The sequence below is a fragment of the Acinonyx jubatus genome, chromosome A2 (assembly GCF_027475565.1).
Source record: "Acinonyx jubatus isolate Ajub_Pintada_27869175 chromosome A2, VMU_Ajub_asm_v1.0, whole genome shotgun sequence".
NCBI classification, from domain to species: domain Eukaryota; kingdom Metazoa; phylum Chordata; class Mammalia; order Carnivora; family Felidae; genus Acinonyx; species Acinonyx jubatus.
The window spans coordinates 1563203-1583721 of record NC_069383.1 but is presented as its reverse complement, the minus strand read 5'-3'; the positions used below and the strand labels follow the sequence as shown (position 1 = coordinate 1583721).

Genomic DNA, 20519 nt, shown 5'->3' with positions numbered 1-20519 from the left:
TACATTAATGCTCTAATATTTAAAAAATTTTCTTGACGTGGTGTTTTTTAAAATTCTTGATAGATTCCCTATGCTGCACTTTTTTAAATCTCTGTGACTGACTTATTTTATGACTGGAAAATTGTATCCCTTAATCCCCTTAATCTCTTTCACGCACTTAGGTCTTTTAGTTTCATAGCAGAGGAGCTTCAAGCTTCCCTGTTTCACTAGTGATCAAAACATATGAGGTTTGAAATGGGTGTGGTTACAAAGTAGTTCTAAAGAGGGGGGCCCCGCTGGCTCAGCTGGTAGAGCAGGTGACTCTTGATGTCGAGGTTGTGAGTTCGAGCCTCATGTTGAATGTAGAGATTACTTAAAATCTTCAAAAAAAAAAAAAAAGTCTAAAGATAGAGTACGGAGTTGTCAGTGTTTATGGTCATAAGGTCATAACTCAAGTACAGATCTATGTAGGACAGTTTTCATAAAGTAAACCAAGCAAATGGATTTTATTTTATTTTATTTTATTTTACTTTACTTTATTTTATTTTATTTTATTTATTTTACTTTATTTTATTTTTTGAGAGGGAGAGCACAGGAAGTGAGGGGGGGAGGAAAAGAGAGGGAGAAGGAGAGAGAGAATCTTAGACTGTATACCCAGTGCGAAGTTGGATGCAAAAACCTAACTTTTGCAGGGCTCGATCTCACAACAGTGAAATCGTGACCTGAGTCATACGCTTAACTGTCTGAGCCACCCAGGCACCCCAGATTGTGTTTTTAATGTGCACCACCAAATGTGTCTGGACAATATTGAGATGTTCACCATCTGCACCTGAAGATTGTCCCTATTGCTTTATAAAAAAGTGACAAATACATATAAAGACTGAATGATTTGGATCATTGGTGATACCAGAGTTGATGTTTACTGCACCCAGAAATCCCATCAGAAGTTTAGAAAGGTCATAAAAGTTGTTACTTCTGCGTAAATGCTCTGGTGCCCGTATTACGGTCTCCAAAGGTGTCATTTCCTCTAAAAGGAACTTAAGAGTCCCTGGGGGAAAGATGAATCTGGAGGTGCTCCTGGCGAACGTTGGAGCTCAGGGCCCCCCTCCCATAGGTCACTCCGTTGTCCAAAGATAGGACGATTTGAGAGTCATTGAGGTAATGACTGCAATGGATTGAAATAACACCAACGTACTCAAGTCTGTGAGTACATGTGGTTCAGAAGTCACAAAACCAGCTGCATACTTGGAAGATGCTTAAGAGGCAGATAAAAACCATCATAATATATGGGCCTTAATTGGATCCTGATTCAAACAAACGAGTTAAATAAGATTTTAGGATGAGAAAGTTGGAGATTTGAACACCCACTAGATACTTGTGATAGCAAGGAATGACTATTAATTCGTTTTAGCTGTCGTAATGATATTTTTTAAACGTTTGTTTATTTTGAGAGAGAGAGAGAGGGAGATACAGAAAATCCCAAGCAGGCTGCACGCCCAGCACGGAGCCTGATAAAGGCTTGATCTCACAACTGTGAGATCATGACCTGAACCGAAATCGAGTTGGATACTTAACTGACTGAGCCACCCAGGCTCTCCTGTCATAATGGTATTTTTAAGAAAAACGAAGTCCTTTGATGATATACTAAAATAATTATATCTTAGATTCGCTTCCCAGTGAATGGAGGAGTGGGTTACGGGCTATAATTGATAATTGTTGATGGAGGGTGATGGGCACATGGAGTTTATATGCCATTTCAAGCTGCTTATGTAATTAATTTTTTCCTGAATAAAAAGTTCAAGAGGCACCTAGGTGGCTCAGTCAGTGATGCATGTGACTCTTGATCTTGGGGGTGAGTTCGAGCCCCATGTTGGGTGTAGTGATTACTTAAAAAAACGTTAAACTTTAAAAAAAAAAAAAAAAAGGAGCCAATAGCTGAGCTATTAAAAAGTTGAGGGGCGGCTGGGTGGCTCAGTGGGTTAAGCGTCTGACTCTTGATTTTGGCTCGGGTCATGATCCCCTGGTTTTGAGATCAAGGCCTGCATCAGGCTTTGGGTCAGGCTTCGAGCTGGGCAGGGACCCTGCTTAAGATTCTATCTCTTCCGGGGCACTGGGTGGCTCAGTTGGTTAAGTGTCCGACTTCAGCTCAGGTCATGATCTCACAGCTCATGATTTCAAGCCCCGCGTCAAGCTCTGTGCTGACGGCTGAGAGCCTGGAGCCTGTTTCAGATTCTGTGTGTCTCTCTCTGCCTGCCCCTCTCCCGTTCATGCTCTCTCTGAAAAATAAGTAAAATATTAAAAAAAAAAAAAAAAAGGTTCTCTGTCTTCCTCTCTCTCTCTGTCCCTCCCCCACTTGCACAAATGCTGTCTCTCTCCCTCTCCGTCTCTAAAAAAAAAAAGTTGAAGAATTAACTTACATTTGGACATATATTTATCAAAAGCATTTAAAAATTGATGCTTTTTTCCCTCTCTTTATGATGAAGGTACCAAATTTTAAATATGTGCTTTTCCTTTCTTTTAGGGTATTATAGATCTCTCTATTTGTTAATTAACAGCAAGCTTCCATCAAGTATTGAATATTCTGATATATCTCGAGTTCCTATAGCAAAAATTTTGCTAGAGAATGTTCTGAAACCATTGCACTTTACTTACAACTCGTGTCCTGAAGGTGCAAGGTGAGAATGGAATAATTTATTGATTTTGTAAGGTCACAAGTTCTGTATCTAATGATAACTTTTACATAGTATGCTATTTTACATAAAGATTTGAAAGTCAAATTTTTACTTTATTAATGTGACTCAGTTTAAAAAAAAATTACTATCTGTTTGGCCTGTGCCCTAACATAAATTTCTAATTCTGATGACCTGGTTATTTTCCTGCCTCTGAGTAGCTATCGAAAGATCGAAAGACGCAGCAGAGTTTTCTCAGTAGGGAAGGCACAAAAGCGGTTAAGTAAATTTCATGGCGACCTAGTTGGTTTGGGATGTTCAGCTTCATTTAATTCAGAGGGGAATATTTGGAAAGTTAGTTTTCATCAGGGATTTTACGAATAACCTGTTTTGATGAAAGCTTCCATTTTCCTTTCTCAGGCAACAAGTCTTTACAGCCTTCACCGAGGCGTTTTTGGCGGCACCTTTTACAGATCAGATTTTTCACTTCATCATTCCGGCCTTAGCAGACGCGCAGACTGTTTTCCCGTACGAGCCCTTTCTGAGCGCACTGTTGTCGCCGGAGAGCAGGTGTCCCGAGACGGGGGGAGGGGCGCCGTGGCTCTTCTTCTTTGTCCTCACTGTCGGCGAGACTTACCTGGGTATGAGATACAGCGTAGGATTTACCTGACCTCACGCATATGTAGTGCTAGCAGACCAGTCACACGAAGGGAGTCCAGGGGCGGGTGTGTGTTGTCAAGATGGCCTCTGGGGCGGAATTTCCTGGAAGAGCGCATTTGCTGAAGGTCTGTAGCTTGGACAGTGTCCCTGGGGAAAATTTCCAGGCACAGGAGAAAGACTGATTCAGGGGCGCCTGGCTGGCGGCGTCGGTGGAGCATGTGACTCTCGATCTGGGGGTTGTGAGTTCAAGCCCCATGTTGACTGTAGACATTATTTTAAAATCTTTAAAGGGCTCCTGGGGGGCTCAGTTGGTCGAGCACCCAGGTCACGATCTCACAGTTCATGGGCTCGAGCCCCAAGTCAGGCTCTGCACTGACAGTGCGCAGCCTGCTTGGGATTCGCTTTCTCCCTCTCTGCCTCTCAAAATAAATAAGCTTAGGGGCGCCTGGGTGGCTCAGTCGGTTGAGTGTCCGACTTCGGCTCAGGTCATGATTTCACAGCTCGTGAGTTCGAGCCCTGCGTCGGGCTCCGTGCCGACAGCTCGGAGCCTGGAGCCTGTGTCTCCCTCTCTCTCTGCCCCTAACCCACTTGCATTCTGTCTCTGTCTCTCTCAGAAATAAACAGTAAGAAACAATTAAAAATAAATAAACTTAAAAAAACACAGTCTTTACAAAAAGTGTCTGATTCAGATACCTGTTACGAGGCCACACAGACTAAAAAGAATTTTAAAGTTGAGGGAGAACTGGGCGCCTGGGTGGCTCAGTCGGTTCAGCGTCCGACTTCGGCTCAGGTCACGATCTCGCAGTTCGTGGGTTTGAGCCCAGCATTGGACAGCTCGGAGCCTGGAGCCTGCTTCGGATTCTATGTCTCCCTCTCTCTCTGCCCCTCCCCTGCTCGCACTCTGTCTCTCTGTGTCTCAAAAACAAAGAAAAACACGAAAAAAAAGTTGAGGGAGAACCGTGAGCGCAGGGGTGTTATCCCGCTCGCGCCAAACTTCCTAATATGCGCCTCTTCTGGAATTACAGCATCTTTTTCTGATGTATCTTAATACATACATCTATACGTGAATTACTAGAATGTTAATACGTTCTGGTCAGAAATGTCTCTCTGAGTGTAAGAAGAATGATACCTGAGTTTTCTAGTTTCTTTTTGCTTGCTTTTACCAAAACGTTACCATCGACTGTTTTCCAAAGGGACCCTCTCTGAGGAAGGACTGCTGGTGTACCTGCGGGTGCTCCAGAGCTCGCTGTCTCGGCTGCCGGCGTCGCCGGCCAGCACAAGCTGTCAGGACCCGGCCAGCGACTCGGAGGACGAGAGTGAAGAGGCGGACAAGCAGCCGAGCGCTCCGGTAAGCTCCCAGGGGCTGCATCGGAGACCACTCCCCCTGATTTTCAGGTCACTCGTAGCTTTGTGTCCGTCCTTCTTCTTAGCTGTGTGACTCCTGCACTGAAGCATTCTTGTAAAACCTTCCCGCTACAGAAAAAGTCCCTTCCCCTCCACTGCCGCCCTGTCCTTCCCGAGGTCACCGTCCCGGCCATTAGGGAGTCAGGATAGTTCTTCCACACCTTCTCCTGCGTACAAGTCCATGTGGGGTTTTCATGCAAAGTAGGCCATACTGTGCATTAACTTGTTACTTAGGAGATATTTCCTAGAGCTGAAATTGTTGGATTGAAAGGTTAAGTTCCTAGTTTTCAGGAAGGGCATTCACTGTGCACCAAGCACTGTTTTATTTTTAAGAATTTTTTTATAGCAGCTTTATGGAGATACACTTTACCATAAAATTTACCCTTTTAAAAAAATGATGTGCAGTTCAGTGATTTCTCAGTATATTAACCTAAGTGCAGCCACCACCACTCTGATAGAGCATTTTCATGGTCTGCGCAGAAGCCCGGCCCATCAGCAGCTGCTGCCCCCCACCCTTCGCCCAACCCCAAGGGGAAGAAAAAGGTTAAGTTCTCCCTTACCCTGTCTTGTGAACGCCAAGTCACGTCTCCTGTTAATTTTTGCCAGTTTTGTGGATGGCAGGCGTAACGATTCATTTGAAAGTGAATTGCGAGTGCGTCATCACATGCAGTGTAAGTCCTTTTCTCCTGTTTCTTACTCAGCGTGATCTGCAGTGTCTTTCCAAGGAATAAAAAGCTTCGCATGATACACATAATTTATGTCTTCAGTGATATATCTGCTGCTGGCCTCTTTTGCTCTTCTTACAGAATTGAAATAACTTGAGATATGGCCGTAATAGGTTTCAATTAAACGTTATATTTTTTTGTTAGGGAATTTCCTGTTGATTAATACCAAATGGAATCCCAGGACGAATATACCGAGGAGTGGTTGGGTTTTCCAGGGGAAGTCAGTGAAAGGCTTGTTAGTACTGCCTTCTGGACACACATAGCTTTGTTAGCAGAGATGAAAACAGTCCTAACAGTACGAGAACACACGTTAGTCATTGCCCTAAGCTTATGGCTGGGGGAAGGGCTGGTTGATTACAGAGGGGCCGAACGGAATGTTTCGGTGGGTGCTGGGACTCCTGCACCCGTCCAAGCTCAGAACTGCACACCAAAATGTGAATTTTTCTTACGGTAAAAAAAAGAAAAAGTGGGATTCTGTAGCTGGAATGTAGATAAAACTTTTGTTTTTATTTTAATTTTATTTTATTAAAAAAATTTTTTTTTTTTTTTTTTTTTTTAACATTTATTTACTATCGAGAGACAGAGAGACACAGAGCATGAGCAGGACGGGGCAGATAGAGGGGGAGACACAGAATCCGAAGCAGGCTCCAAAGCTCCGAGCTGTCAGCACAGAGCCCAACACGGGGCTCGAACTCACAAGCTGTGAGATCATGACCTGAGCTGAAGTCAGACGCTTAACCGACTGAGCCACCCAGGCGCCCCAAAACTTTTGTTTCTAGAAAACACTTAAAAAAAAATTTTTTTTAACGTTTATTCATTTTTTGAGTGACAGGGAGAGAGCGTGAGTGGAAGTGGGGCAGAGAGTGAGGGAGACACAGAATCCGAAGCAGGCTGCAGGCTCCCGAGCTGTCAGCACAGAGCCTGATGGGGGGGCTCGGAACTCACAAGCCGCGAGATCATGACCTGAGCTGAAGTCGGACGCTTCACCGACTGAGCCACCCAGGCGCCCCATAGAAGACATTTTTTTTAATGCTTAATTACCTTCTAGAGAATCTGTGAAATTAAAATGCTGTTTATACACAATATAATTTGTACCTAAGTGAAGGATGGGGCTATGTCTGTCTGCTGGAGGGATGTTAGGAAACCCCTCCTCACTGGGGACACAGACGTGACAGTGGGATATGAAGACACAGGAAGCAGAAAACACTGAGCTCACTTGCTCGTGGTTACAGTTTTATAATATGTAAAAAGTGCAGCTTGATTTTGTTACCTACATTCGGGGGGGGGGGGAGTTTTACTCCACTTTATTTCTCTTGTGTAATACACAAGGGTTTCAAGGTCTATTTTATTAGATATATAACTTTGTACTTCCATTTCTTTTTCACTCTTTTTCTCTTCATTTTTCCCTGGCCTTGGTTATTATCACTTCTTTCCTGTCCACATTTGGGTTCACAACCAGTGACCCGGGTGTAGGCCAGGTACTTACAGACTGACTTAAAATCTTTATTTTTGGGTCACATCTTCTGATGGCTGCTTATACATTGCCTTTTCTTTCCTATGATAATTATTTAGAATCTAATTTGATCAAATAGGATTTTTCCAGAGTTAGACTTCACTGTTTTTTTTTTTTTTTAATTTTTTTTTTAATCTTTATTTATTTTTGAGAGAGAGAGAGAGACAGAGTGAGAGCAGGGGAGGAAGAGAAAGAGAGGGAGACGCAGAATCCGAAGCAGGCTCCAGGCTCCAGGCTCCGAGCTGTCGGCACAGAGCCCAGTGCGGGGCTCAAACCCATGAACCGTGAGATGATGACCTGAGCCGAAGTCGGACGCTAAACTGACTGAGCCACCCAGGCGCCCCCAGACTTCACTGTTTATAGACTCTTGGGTTTCTGTGTAATTGGTTCAGTTCTTTGTGTGTAATTTACTTCAAATGTGTGCACTACTAAATAGTACCAGTGTTCTAACTCCTTTCATTAGGTGCATGTTATTTACAGATTTGAGGTTGGCAGGTAGAATTTATTACTTTTATCTAAAGCAATGTTTTATTTGGTAGATTATTATAAATTACATAGATTATACCAGTCTAAGTTTCCAAGCAGGGCAGTCAACAATATCCAGTGTTGTGTATATATGTCTATATTAATATATACTTGGATATATGCATACATCTATGAAACAAGGATATATCTTTGATTAATACCCCAAATAGGTAAATGCATAACATCTTAGTTCAGGTTTTAATCGGTGAATCAGATCTTTAAAGAAATTAAGATAGAAAAAAATAAATTCTTTGATATCCTATTTTTGCTTAACCTGTGATCTCCTAAATGATTTAAAGTGGAGGTTCTGTCACATGAGAATATTTTCCCACACATGTATGCTTAGTACAATGGCATCTAAAAATATGAAATAAACGTTTCTTAAAATGTCAGTACTGAAAATATTGTCCCATCGGTAGGCAAAAACTGAGCATTTACCGTTCCTGTGTTGTTATGCTGGGCAAAATTAGTGCCTAAGATAGACAGTGACTATGGATCTCTGGAGAATTTGATTCGGAGAGAGATTGATACGTTCGTTGTGATGTGGGTAACTTTTAGGTAATGGATCTTTCGTATTTTTACTTGAAGTAAAGTAAGATGTTATGTGTGTTGGGAGCGTAGAGGGTCATTTCTAATAACACGTCGTTCACTTAGAGCAGTTTATCTGGTGTGTTTTAGGAGGATGGGAGGCTGTCCGTACCTTACATAACAGAGGAGTGTCTGAAGAAGTTGGACACGAAACAGCAGACCAACACCCTGTTAAACCTGGTCTGGCGGGACTCAGCCAGCGAGGAGGCCTTCGCTCTGATGGCGTCCATCGGCCACACGCTTATGGTGCAGCATCGGATGGCGGTGCCCAAAGTCAGGCAAGTCTCCGCTGTGGTCACCATGTGAACACCAAAGTGCGCTTTCCTCCCCCCGGTGGTTTGCCCAGGCTTCATCTGTGTCCGCTTTATGTGCTGTTGTTGTTTTTATTCTTTATTTATGTTTGAGAGACAGACAGACAGAGTGTGAGCTGGGGAGGAACAGAGAGACAGGGAGACACAGAATCTGAAGCAGGCTCCAGGCTCCGAGCTGCCAGCACAGAGCCCCACGTGGGGCTCGAACGCACGAACCGTGAGATCATGACCTGAGCCGAAGTCGGATGCTTAACCGACTGAGCCACTCAGGTGCCCCTTATCTGCTGTTTTTTAAAGTTTATTTATTTATTTATTTAGAGAGAGAGAATGTTAACCTTACACCTTAAAGAGCTGGAAAAAGAATAGCAAATAAAACTCCAAACCATCAGCAGACGGGAAATAATAAAGATTAGACCAGAAATCAATGCTATTGAAATTAAAAACAAAAACAGTAGAAGAGATCAGTGAAAGCAGGAGCTGGTTCTTTGAAAGAATTGACAAAATTGATAAGCCTTTATTAGCCAGTTTGATCAAAAAGAAGAAGGAAAGGACCCTAGTAAATAAAATCAAGAATGAAAGAGGAGAGATCGCAACCAACACAGCGGAAATACGAACAATAATAAGAGAATATTACGAGCAATTATATGCCAATAAGTCGGGTAGTCTGGAAGAAGTGGACAAATTCTTAGAAACATATAAACTATCAAAACTGAAATAGGAAGAAATAGAAACTTTGAGCAGACCTGTCACCAGTAAAGAAATTGAATTCGTAATCAGAAATCTCCCAAAAAACAAGAGTCCAGGGCTGGATGGCTTTCTAGGGGAATTCTACCAAACGTTTAGAGAGAAAGAGAGCAAGCAGGGGAGGGACAGAGAGAGAACGGAGAGAGGATCCCACGCAGGCTACACGCTGCCAGCCTGATGCGGGGCTTGAACTCACGATCCGTGAGATCGTGAGCTGAGCCAAAACCAAGGGTCAGACACTCAGCCAACTGAGCCCCCCCCCCCCCCCCCCCCCCCCCGGCACCCCTGCCGGCTACTTTCTGATGAGATATGATACAGAATATTCAAGTGTGCAGGCGTTTTGTGGAAAATGAAAGTTTGTTTTTCTTTTCTAAACCAACTGATCCTTTGTGAGTCTGTTTCCCTGGCCTGTGAGGCTTTCAAGTGGCCTGTAAATAAGCTTGTTTTCTTAGAGTATTTTGGCAGCGGAAGTGGAGTTTAGTCTTAGCCACCTTTTTTAGACATTGGATTCAAGGACCCTGGGTGACTCAGTCAGTTGAGTGTCCTGCTCTTGATTTCAGCTCAGGTCATGACCCCAGGGTCATGGATCAGGCCCCACATCGGGCTCTACTCCAGGTGTGGAGCCTACCTAGGCTTCTCTGGCTCTACCTCTGCCCCTCTCCCCTGCTCACGCACTCTCTCTCTCTCTCTGAAATGAAATGAAATGAAATAATAAGATGAAATAAAATAAAATAAAATAAAATCAGGGCACCTGGGTGGTTCAGTCAGTTAAACGTCTGACTTGCTCAGGTCATGATCTTGCGGTTCTTGAGTTCAAGCCCCATGTCGGGCTCTGTGCTGTCAGCGCAGAGCCTGCTGGGGATCCTCTGTCCCCCTCTCTCTGCCCCGCCCCTGCTCACTTTCTGTCTGTCTCTCTCTCTCTCTCTCAAAAATAAATATTACAAAAAAAAAAACCCATTTGAACCTAAGGTTTAAAAGTAAATAAATAAAAATAAAACAAAGTCTATTTCAAACAAACAAACAAACAAACAGACAAACCCATTGGACTCATGCCTGCACTGTAGACCCGGTATGTTACATGTCTCTTCGGCTTCCCTGTAGGACTTTTTACCAGCTTGCCCTTGACAACTTACTCCAGCACTCTGACATTTTTGTTTTTCTAAACTTTGAAATAAGCTTTTGGAAGGGACAAAACAACACATACAAATTAAAATGTGGCTGATTTGTGTTTAGGTAAGCGTGCCTATAATCTGGAAACATTTTTCTTTACTTTGAGCGATAGGTTAGTGGTTGCTTGAAAATTTAACAGAAAAGTATTTAACAGAGCACATGGGGCAGGAATCCGCACCGGCCCCGGTAGGAGCTAAGGGACCCGTGTCATCCAGCGGCCTGCTGAAAGGCGCTGTCTGTTGTTGGTAACTCTTGTGTTATGTCAGATGATTTATGTTACCCTAAAGAATCCTCTTCTGGTTTTGTAAAATGCTGTCCTGTAACATGAAAAGAGCTGTTTCTTTTGGCTAGGAAAGCATTCTTTGAAATGAACTGTATGCAGAGAACACATCATCAGCTGAAACTGCCTTGTAAACACTAATACAGCCAGCTAATTAGGTGCTGTCTTAGCCCCGGTGTTTATTACTGCTGGAGGAAGTAAGAGGGCAGTGAGACTGCCACCCCTCGGTTAGGTAATTAGCTCTCTGTAGGCTAATTGCATTAGAGCAGGATGTGAGTTCTGAGGATCATAGCAGCCGAACTGGGACGCTCGCTTTTATTGTCGCACAAAGTCCACTGCTTTGGACAGTAATTACTGGAGCTAAATGCACCAGTGCCCTGCTCTGAGGTTCGCTGGTGAACTGTTTCCAAAAGGTGTTTAATGGGTAAAGGAGCTTTATACGTAGCCTTTTTTATGAGTACAGCACCTATTTCCTCTAAGAAACTACTCTAGGAATTTTATTTATGGTTTAAATATATTAGGGTTTAAGTATTTAGAATGTTTTTCTTAGCTCATGAAAGCAAATAGGCTTACTCTAACTGTTGTAGATTTTAACTGCTTTCAGGATTTGTGGGTTGTTGTTGTTTTAAGGTATTTAAAAGATGATTAGTAAATTCCAGGGCCGATAACTCACTCTCAGCGCCTCCAGGGCTTGTATAAATCCCTCCTATTTTCAAGGTTGGGATTTGCAGTCTTAATTTCTGTTTAATGTTGATTGTCAGGATGTTTTTTTTTTTTTTCTTCTTTTTCTTTTTTTTCTTTTTCTTCTGATTGTCAGGATGTTAGAGGAATATGAAAGCCCTTTTTACATTGATGTGGTAAGATTTCCAAGGTATATGTTCAAGTGAAAAAAAGGAAGATACAGAATATAAATAATAACCTACTTTTGTGTCAGAAATGTGGAAAAAGGAGAAATGTATTTTTGTATTTGCATGAAAAGTCTTGGACGCGTACACAGGAAATTCACAAAAATGAGTATTGACATGTCTGGCTGTGCTTTGGGGACCAAGGCAGGGGCAGCACGGACTTTTTGCCATTTCTTTCTGATACGGTTTTGAGTTCCAGGTCATGTGAATTACTTAAATTTTTAACAGCGCCATAATAAATGAGTTTGCCACCGACTTTTATGAGAGAGAATTTGTAAATCTTACCAGTGGACTTGGGAATTCGAATAAATATTTGGATGTAAAACTAGTTTTTCCTTAAGAAAATGTATTCTTGGTGCCTGGCTGACTCAGTGGAGTGTGCAACTCTTGATCTCCAGGTCGTGAGTTCAAGCCCCACGTTGGGTGTAGAGATTACTTAAAAATAAAATCTTTGGGGCGCCTGGGTGGCTCAGTCGGGTGAGCGACCGACTTCGTCTCAGGTCATGATCTCACAGTGCGTGAGTTCGAGCCTCGTGTCGGGCTCTGGGCTCACAGCTCGGACCCTGGAACCTGCTTCGGATTCTGTTTCTCCCTCTCTCTCTGCCCCTCCCCCCCACTCACACTCTCTCTCTGTCTCTGTCTCTCAAAAATAAATATTGAAATTAAAAAATAAAAATAAAATAAAATCTTAAGAAAGAAAATGTATTCACTCTTTTTAATATGAGTAAATACTAAGTGGCCATGTGGTGAGAAGGAAAAGAAAGAAGTCAGTCTCCCAGTATCCAGAGAACTAAGCCCAGCAAAGTGAGCATTAAGTGGACACTTGGGGGCGGCCAGTGTCCAGCGCCCAGCTCTAACCCTGGCTGACTCCGAACCTGGCTTGGTGGCCAGTGGGTTAGTGTTTTCATCGAATGGAGTTCTGTTGTTCGGAAGCGTTGCGGGTTGAGCCGAGGACGGTGCCCTTCTGCCCGTCGGTGGCCGCGCCTCACCCCGCTGAGCGGAGACACCCCAGTGCCCCTCCAGCGTCCCCCCCCCCCCCCATGACCTTCTGCACGGCATCTGCCCCTCCTCTTTCTTCTTGAACCTCCTTCACCCATCACCTTCGCAGATGCTGTTCTCGGGAAGTTTCCTTTGCTGCTGGGCTTTTTCTCCGTTTCCTCCGCGGGCGGCTCTTTGTCTCTGTGTTTCAGCGTTTCCTGAACTTCTTTGACTCGCTTCTTTTGCTCTTCACTTCCTCAGTTTTGTCCTACTTATTTGCTTCTCTGAGTGATAGAAGTGGCTTCAGCCACGTTTGGGAACTCCAGACTCCTATTTAACTGCTTAACGGGGGCTGTCCTCAGCGCATTCTACACTGCCTCAGATTGAGTTGAGCATTTTTCTCCAAAATCTGGGGCTCATGCTGGGGAGCCACTAGCAAAATGTGGCTGCTTCGCTTCAATTCAGATGAAATAAAAATACAAACCCAGTTCCTCGGCCCCACCGCTTGCCACATTTCAAGCGCTCAGTAGTCACGTGTGGCTGGCCAGCGGCCACCGCGTCGGATCGCGTGGCAGAGACCCTTTCCGGCATCGCAGAAAGTTCTGTTGGACCGCGCTGCTGTGGCCTTGGGCTTGGATTCGCTCCTTTCTTGGTAATCCTCCACATGCATTCAGTCCCCGTGGTGCGTGGGTGCTGTATTCTCTGTGCCCCGTGTCGCCAGAGACACAACCCTGTTACTCTCCGGCTCAGGTGTCCGCCTGGCGTCCCCTTTGCTTTCAGGAAAAATTCACATTCCTTAGTTTATGGATTTGTTCGTTATCCTTTCCTTATCGAACGTTCGGTTACCTCTCTAACTTTATTTGTAGCTACAAAATGCTTTTGCCCCAACCATGCTTGTGTGGCCTCGCCTCCACCGAGTTTCATGCCTCTCGCCTTTTGCCCCTGCTGGACTCTGTCCAGAATGCCTCTTCCCTCTGTGCCTTATCTTTCCTGGCCGAATCGTCTGTTAGATTCATGCTAAGGTGATCATCTGTCAGAAGCCTTCTTGGGGTGTCTGGGGGGCTCAGTTGGTCAAGTGTCCAACTCTTGATTTTGGCTCAGGTCGTGATCTTACAGTTCGTGAGTTTGAGCCCCACATTGGGCTCTGCGCTGACAGTCCAGAGCCTGCTTCAGATTCTCTTTCTCCCTCTCTCTTTCTCCCTCTCTCTCTCTGCCCCCCCCATGCTGTCTCTCTCTCTCTCAAAATGAATAAAATAAACCTTTTTTTAAAAAAAGAAGCCTTCCTGAGTTATTTAGTGAGATGTCACCTGTAACTCCAGCTTGCAGTGAAATTTTCATTTTAGGGTCGATACTTCTGGTAAAGTACTGATGTCAGGAGGTGGGCTTACAGTCCGGGTATGCAGACGGGCTAGTTCTTGGGGCTTAGCTCTCCTGTTCCATGGATTTCTAAAACCTTTGAAATGAAGTTTTAAAGCTAATGCCTTAGAGATCACAAAGGTTGATATTATAATTTGCCTGTGGTTTTCTTGTAAAGACATCAAATCCTAAGGCCTCCCAGATCAATTTTATTGCAACATGTGCTTGATTTTTCTTTCTTTCTTTTTTATATATATATATAAATTTTTTTAAACATTTTATTTTTTTTTGAGAGAGCACAAGCAAGGAGGAGGGGCAGAGAGAGGGAGGAGACACAGAATGGGAAGCAGGCTCGAGGCTCTGAGCTGTCAGCACAAAGCCCGATGTGTGGCTCAAATTCATGAACTGTGAGATCATGACCTGAGCTGAAGTCGGATGCTCCACTGACTGAGCCCCCCAGGTGCCCCTGTGCTTGATTTTTCTAAGAAAAACTAATAGAATGAGCCAGCTTAATTGTGTCTTATGTTATTAATGGTTGTGATGTAGCTAATTGTGTGCTTTGAAAATGCATGGCTGTTGCCTCATCAGTTTTCTGAGTGTGATAACACACTCCTTAGCTCTGATTCATAAGCTCATATATGTAATAATTTGAAATAGAATGATTCTGCACATGACTTCAGTGGAAAAAAATAACAGATTTGTGTTCTATTTTATAGTTTAGATTATGCTGTTCTTGTTTTTGTAAATACATTTTTATCATTTCTTTTGAAAATACTGAGGTTATCTCCCTACAGAGAAACAAATTTATTTTTTGCCTGTGACTTCATGCTTGCTTTTATTATCAGTGATATTTTCTGTATAATCAATACATTTAATTTGCTACTGATTCATGTTAAAATTTTCTGTTGTAAAAGTCAGATAAGATTTGTGAGCTTCTAAACATTTCAGCACATAATGACTTTATTATTAAATCTATTTTGAAGTCATGTATAGATTATAAAGAAATTGATAGTAGTTATTGTTAGACACATCTAGTTAATAAAGTGGTGTTGATTTGGTCACATTTAGCAGTGAGTGAGTTTTGAAACTTCTAAGAATTTTCTAGATTTTTATGAGTGATAATTGATTCACAGGAAATACAAGTCAGCTTGGCAAAAGCACACATGAAGGCTGTGTTGATCTACTTGAGTGTATTTTTTAAGAGTGGTGTTAAGGAATGATAAGGAAAGCACCGAAGGTCATTAATGCTGTTTTCCCAGTTTTGTTTTATTTTATTTTATTTTATTTTATTTTGTTTTGTTTTGTTTTATTTTATTTTATTTTATTTATTTTATTTATTGATGTTTGTTTATTTTTGAGAGAGGGATAGAGCAGGAATAGAGGAGGGGCAGAGAGAAGGAGACACAGAATCCGAAGCAGGCTCCAGGCTCTGAGCTGTCAGCACAGAGCCCGACGCGGGGCTCGAACCCACGAGCTGTGAGATCATGACCTGAGCTGAAGTCGGACACCTAACGGACTGAGACACCCAGGCGCCCGTGTTTTCCCCCATCTTTAAAAAAAAATGTTTTTTTTAACGTTTATCCATTTTTTGATAGAGACGGGGCGTGAGTGGGTTAGGGGCAGAGAGAGAGGGAGACGCAGAAGCAGAAGCAGGCTCCAGGCTCTGAGCTGTCAGCACAGAGCCCGACGCGGGGCTCGAACCCACGAGCTGTGAGATCATGACCTGAGCTGAAGTCGGACACCTAACGGACTGAGACACCCAGGCGCCCCTTCCCCCATTTTAATGAGACTGTAGTATGAGGGAAAGTTCAGTCTGTTCAATTTTAAATAAAAGCACTTGTCAGGAAGAGGGGAATGGTCTGTGTAAACCTGTGTGGTCTTAGCACTGGAACGTTAATAGAGCTGCATGCCTGAAGCTTCTCTTGATTCTGAGTTTTCAGTTTGTGAAGAAAACTTTTTTGGCCAGTTGCCTCAAACTGAAATACGCCTTAAAACTTTTATAGTAATTAAGGAAATTTAGAATTTACTTTCAATCTTATATTTTCTCGGGGGTGAAACGTTACGTATGTATTTTAATACTACTCTTGTCAATAACGTGATACTTTCAGCAGGAAAGGCACTACGTCTGTACCTGTGTCTGCAAGAGGCGAATGGACTCTGGGTGGTGACTTGTCATATTTCTTTTACCTGTGACACCTTTATGTGCGGAGGAGGTGTCTGAGAATGCCTCTCCTGCCTGTGTGTGAGCTGGTGTCCCCCACCGTGTCCTCTTTAATAACTTAATAGTCCTGCAGACAACAGGCCTGAATTTATGACCTGGGTTGAAAATGTTGCCCTTTACTAATTAACCCATAGGTTTATCTCAGCTAAATAAAACGTCATGGGTAATTTGGAATATATCCCAGTTTACATAAAGAACATGTTACTTCCTTACCTTTTAGCAGTAAAGCCCCAAACTAAATAACCTTCAGTGATTTATAAAAATGTTTCTGTAAAATGTTTATTTATTTATTTTGAGAGAGCGCGAGAGAGAGTGTGAGCAGGGCGGGGGAATCCCAGGCAGGCTTCTCACTGTCAGCGAGGAGCCCTCACAACCATGAGATCATGCCCTGAGCTGGAATCAAGAGTCAGACGCCTAACTGACTGAGCCACCCAGGCACCTCTGTAATTTATAAACATGTTTAATAATCTGTTTTATTTTTGCCTACTGATTAATTTAGGTAATGCAGTTCTTTCAAAGTTAAATCTGAAATACAACGTTTGCTATGTGGCCATTAAAATGGTGTTTCAGAAGCATAGATCTTTTTGTGGAAAGATGGTAATGATAGTCGTAAGGGGGACTGCGCTGCCAGACGGTGTGCTGGGAGATGCCTTTCTGCTTGTGTGTGCACACCTCGTATCTGGAGATGTGTCCCAGGGTGTTAAGTCTGGGTGTCTGTGGGAAGATAGCAGGAAATGTTGCCAGTGCTCTTTGGCTGTGTCGTTGTGTTGCTCTTAAGAGAGAAGAGCAAAGGAGACACGAGATGAAAATACGGAATCTCTCGCATTTCTCACGTGCTTGAGTTTCAGTATTTATATTTAACACGATTTTAAGTAATCTTGTTGCTATCAGTAAAATTACACTAGATAATGTATTTTTGAAAGAACTAACAAGGCGAGCAAATATGACCTTCTAGAATTCTTCTATGCTGTAAGTTTGGGTTTTTTGTAGCTTTTTTCTCTCTTTGTTTTACCTGTGGTTGTTTGGACATCCTTCATAGTCTGTGAAAGTCCGTAAAGGCAGGAAAGTCAACATTTAACACTCTTCACGTGTTAGGTGTGTGGTAAGCATTTTAAATATCTCAGAGATGGAGCAGGCACTATTTTTTTAAGCTTATTTATCTGTTTTGAGAGAGAGAGAGAATGAGCCAGGGAGGGGCGGGGGGGAGGGAGCACCCGGAGAGAGAGCTGTCTTCATTAGCGCAGAGCCCGACCTGGGGCTCGATCTCACAAATCGTGGGATCATGACCTGAGCTGAAATCAAGAGTCGGACGCTTAACCGACAGCCCCCCCCCCCCCCCAGGCGCCCCTCATTGTTCGTGGTCGTTTCTTATGAGAAGTAGAAGCGGTCTCGGGGCCGCTGGGGCTTGTGGCCACACCCCTGAGGAGACCGAAGGGCCCTCTGTTACTCCGGAGTCTGGCACTGGTTCTTGCCACGAGCCGGCTTGACAAATTGGGGTCGGATTCCGGCTCGGAGGTGACTCAGTGTGAGCTTTGGCACCCCACCCAACAGGTGTAGGACTGGTGCTTGGTCCACAGGCACTTGAAACGTGGGGTTCTGCTCTCCTAGGAGCTTCATCTGCACGTTCTCCTTCCAGAATCCTCCCTAACGTGTCCTCTCATGCCGCTGACCACGTTTATGTTCCTTGGTTCTGCAAAAACCACCTTTGTTTTTGCCCTTCTACTTTCTTGTTCTAAGATGATTCTAAAGTAAGGTGACATTCCTTTCTTAAAACCCTGTTTTCCTACTATCCTAAACCATTTTTACTGTCATTTAATTCCACAAGTTTGAAATTTAGTTTTTGACTCCTACACTTCTAAAACTGTTTTATGCAAGTTTTTTTCTGATTACAACACTGTAATGAGCAAGTATGTCCTATTACACACAGGCACTGTGCACCATGGAGTTAGAGTTTGGTAAGCCTCTGCCTTTATCCCCAAAGGTTTTTAGGCTTTTTAATCAAGTCGATATTATACGGGAGGGTTTTTAAAAACCTTTAAAATATACTTTTATTTATTTTTGTTTGTTTACTTGTTTTGAGAGTGTGTGTGTGCATGTGCACATGCCGGGGAAAGGCAGAGAGGGAGAGCCCCATTGTGGGGCTTGATCCCATAAACCGTCAGATCATGACTTGAGCCGAAATCAAGTCTGATGCTTAACCGATGGAGCCACCCAGGTGCCCCATTTGAATTTTGACATATTAGTTAACGTTAAAAAACATGTATTTATATGTTTGTTTCAAGAATGATGACTTAAAACGAGGCAGCGGTTTCAAAATGTTAAATATATGTTAGTAACACATGGTATTTGCTCTGAAGCAGCCCGTGTCCTTCTCTTGGTGCAGGACCGTTGCTCTGGAGCATGCACGTGGACCGATGGCGTCTGGGACTCACCAGTGACTCCCGGTCACACTCAGCAAGCAGCCCGGGGTGGGAAGCATGCTGTTTGTGGGTTAATACAGACATTTTCTGAATTGTACATTTATCTTTTGTTTATAGCTTTCTTTAATTTTGAAGAAATATATTGAATGAATGTGCACTTATTCTCACTTTTTTACCCCCATTCCTTTTTAGGCTTCTCTACAGTTTAGCCTTTAATGCCAGGTTTCTGAGACACCTGTGGTTTCTCATATCTTCTATGACAACACGGACGATCACAGGGTATGTGCTGCGTGGACTTATAAATTGAGCTTAACTTGAAGCACGTGGGAAGTCGTGACCTAATAAAGATATTGTAAGATGGTATTTTAAAGTACTATTTTATGTAAGAAAAATTCTAGGTGGTCTCAATTTTATAAAAAGAAATTAATGCCTAATTTACAGTTATCTGTATATATTAAGCGGATGGCTTTATTTGAAAGTACATTTGTTTTTAAAATCCTAGTCATTTTTTTTCAACCACAGGCTTGGTATTTCTTTGCTCCATATGACTTTCATATATTTTTGGTAGTGAAAATATAGAGCTGAAGCAAATTTAACACCATTACAGACATTAAAACGTAAAATATTAGAGAAGTTGCTTTTTGAAACTTTTGTTTGTGTAATTAGGTTTTTCTTTCTTTTTTTTTTTAATATGAAATTTATTGTCAAATTGGTTTCCCTACAACACCCAGTGCTCATCCCACTAGGTGCCCTCCTCAATGCCCATCACCCACCCTCCCCTCCCTCCCACCCCCCATCAACCCTCAGTTTTTCCTCAGTTTTTAAGAGTCTCTGATGGTTTGGCTCCCTCCCTCCCTAACTTCTTTTTTTCCTTCCCCTCCCCCATGGTTTTTCTTATATGAATCGGCATGTAACTTAAGTTCTAGAATCTTTAATATACACATTTTAATTGGATGTGTACTAAGCAGAGAATTTAATGTTCACACATCCTTCATGGTGAGCTGACGTAGCCTAGCGTCCCATCGAATCTCTCCTCCATCAGAAGTCCGCGCTAACCCCTCTCTGCCAACCCCTCTCTGCCGTAACAGCGAAAATGAAGCGTGTGGCTCAGGCAACCAGAGACTGCACTTCCAGAATGCAGCTCACTGTGCTGGCAGTGACAGCGGCCTGCAGCCTGTCTGGCCTGTCTGACGAAGGACAGACACATCTCACCTTCAGGGCGAGAGTTTGGAAGGCATTGCCTTGGCATTGCCCGCCTCTCTCGCCCCGCCCCACCCTGCCCTTTCCCTTCCCTTCCCCTCCCTCCCTTCCCTTCCCCTCCCTCCCTCCCTTCGACAGGAAGTTGAAACAGTTTTTGGTGAGTGAGGATGAGGTGCCCAAAATGCAGACATGCACCGGGCTGGTCTGAGAGGTGTCAGGTGGTGACACACAGAGAAAGGACGACCACGTTTGCTGCCTTTGTCTCCCGGTCAGCTCCTGGGCAGCAGGAGACCGTATGCGAGGCATCTGTACAAGCTAGTCTTACAATAAGAGGGGATGTCAGTTCGTTGATAGTTTTACTTTGAGTGACATACTTGGTTTTCTTCGTTTAATGTTACTGCATCTGGAGTGAGCAGAGGGAGCTTATAATGATCCCGCAGCAGCTGATGACACTCCTAGAGGTGACATGAACAGGGAGGAGCGGCCAAGATGGGAGAGAACCTTGGATGCCTTAGTGTCTAGAGAAATTCTTTTACATCCTTTCCTTCTCAGATAAAAATGTAGGGCTTTCATGTGTGTTTGGTTTCGTTTTTTGGTGCCTTTCAGCCACTTACAGCTGTGCCGGCCTTGGCGCATGACAGGTTTGTTTAGCGCAAAAGATCAGGGATCGATGGGGCAGGAAGTGATCTTCGGGCTCCGAGTGTTTCAGCTTAGCGACGTGCCCCAGCCCACGCTGTGCCTGACGGCCGCCTGGGGTGCACAGTGTCTGGCTTGTAAGGAGGTGGGGTCGTGGTGTGAAGGAAAATGAGGTGTTATTAATTACAGCAAACTGCTAATACTACTTTATAAGTTGGTGAATTTCGCAAAAGTT

The 20519-nt window shown here is 43.5% G+C and overlaps 1 protein-coding gene across 4 annotated transcripts in view; it reads left to right on the top strand.

Annotated features, from left to right (window-relative positions):
- The window catches only part of UBE3C (ubiquitin protein ligase E3C), a 119714-nt gene that overhangs the window by 36021 nt on the left and 63174 nt on the right, over positions 1–20519 (top strand). For 2 of the 4 annotated variants that reach the window (XM_053217800.1, XM_027051260.2), the window contains exons 7-11: positions 2501–2654; positions 3069–3289; positions 4502–4656; positions 8154–8341; positions 18641–18727. In XM_053217800.1, the coding sequence (XP_053073775.1) occupies positions 2501–2654; positions 3069–3289; positions 4502–4656; positions 8154–8341; positions 18641–18727 (805 nt within the window). The remainder of the gene's footprint in view (positions 1–2500; positions 2655–3068; positions 3290–4501; positions 4657–8153; positions 8342–18640; positions 18728–20519) is intronic. The other 2 variants (XM_053217799.1, XM_027051261.2) reach the window with 2 other exon arrangements.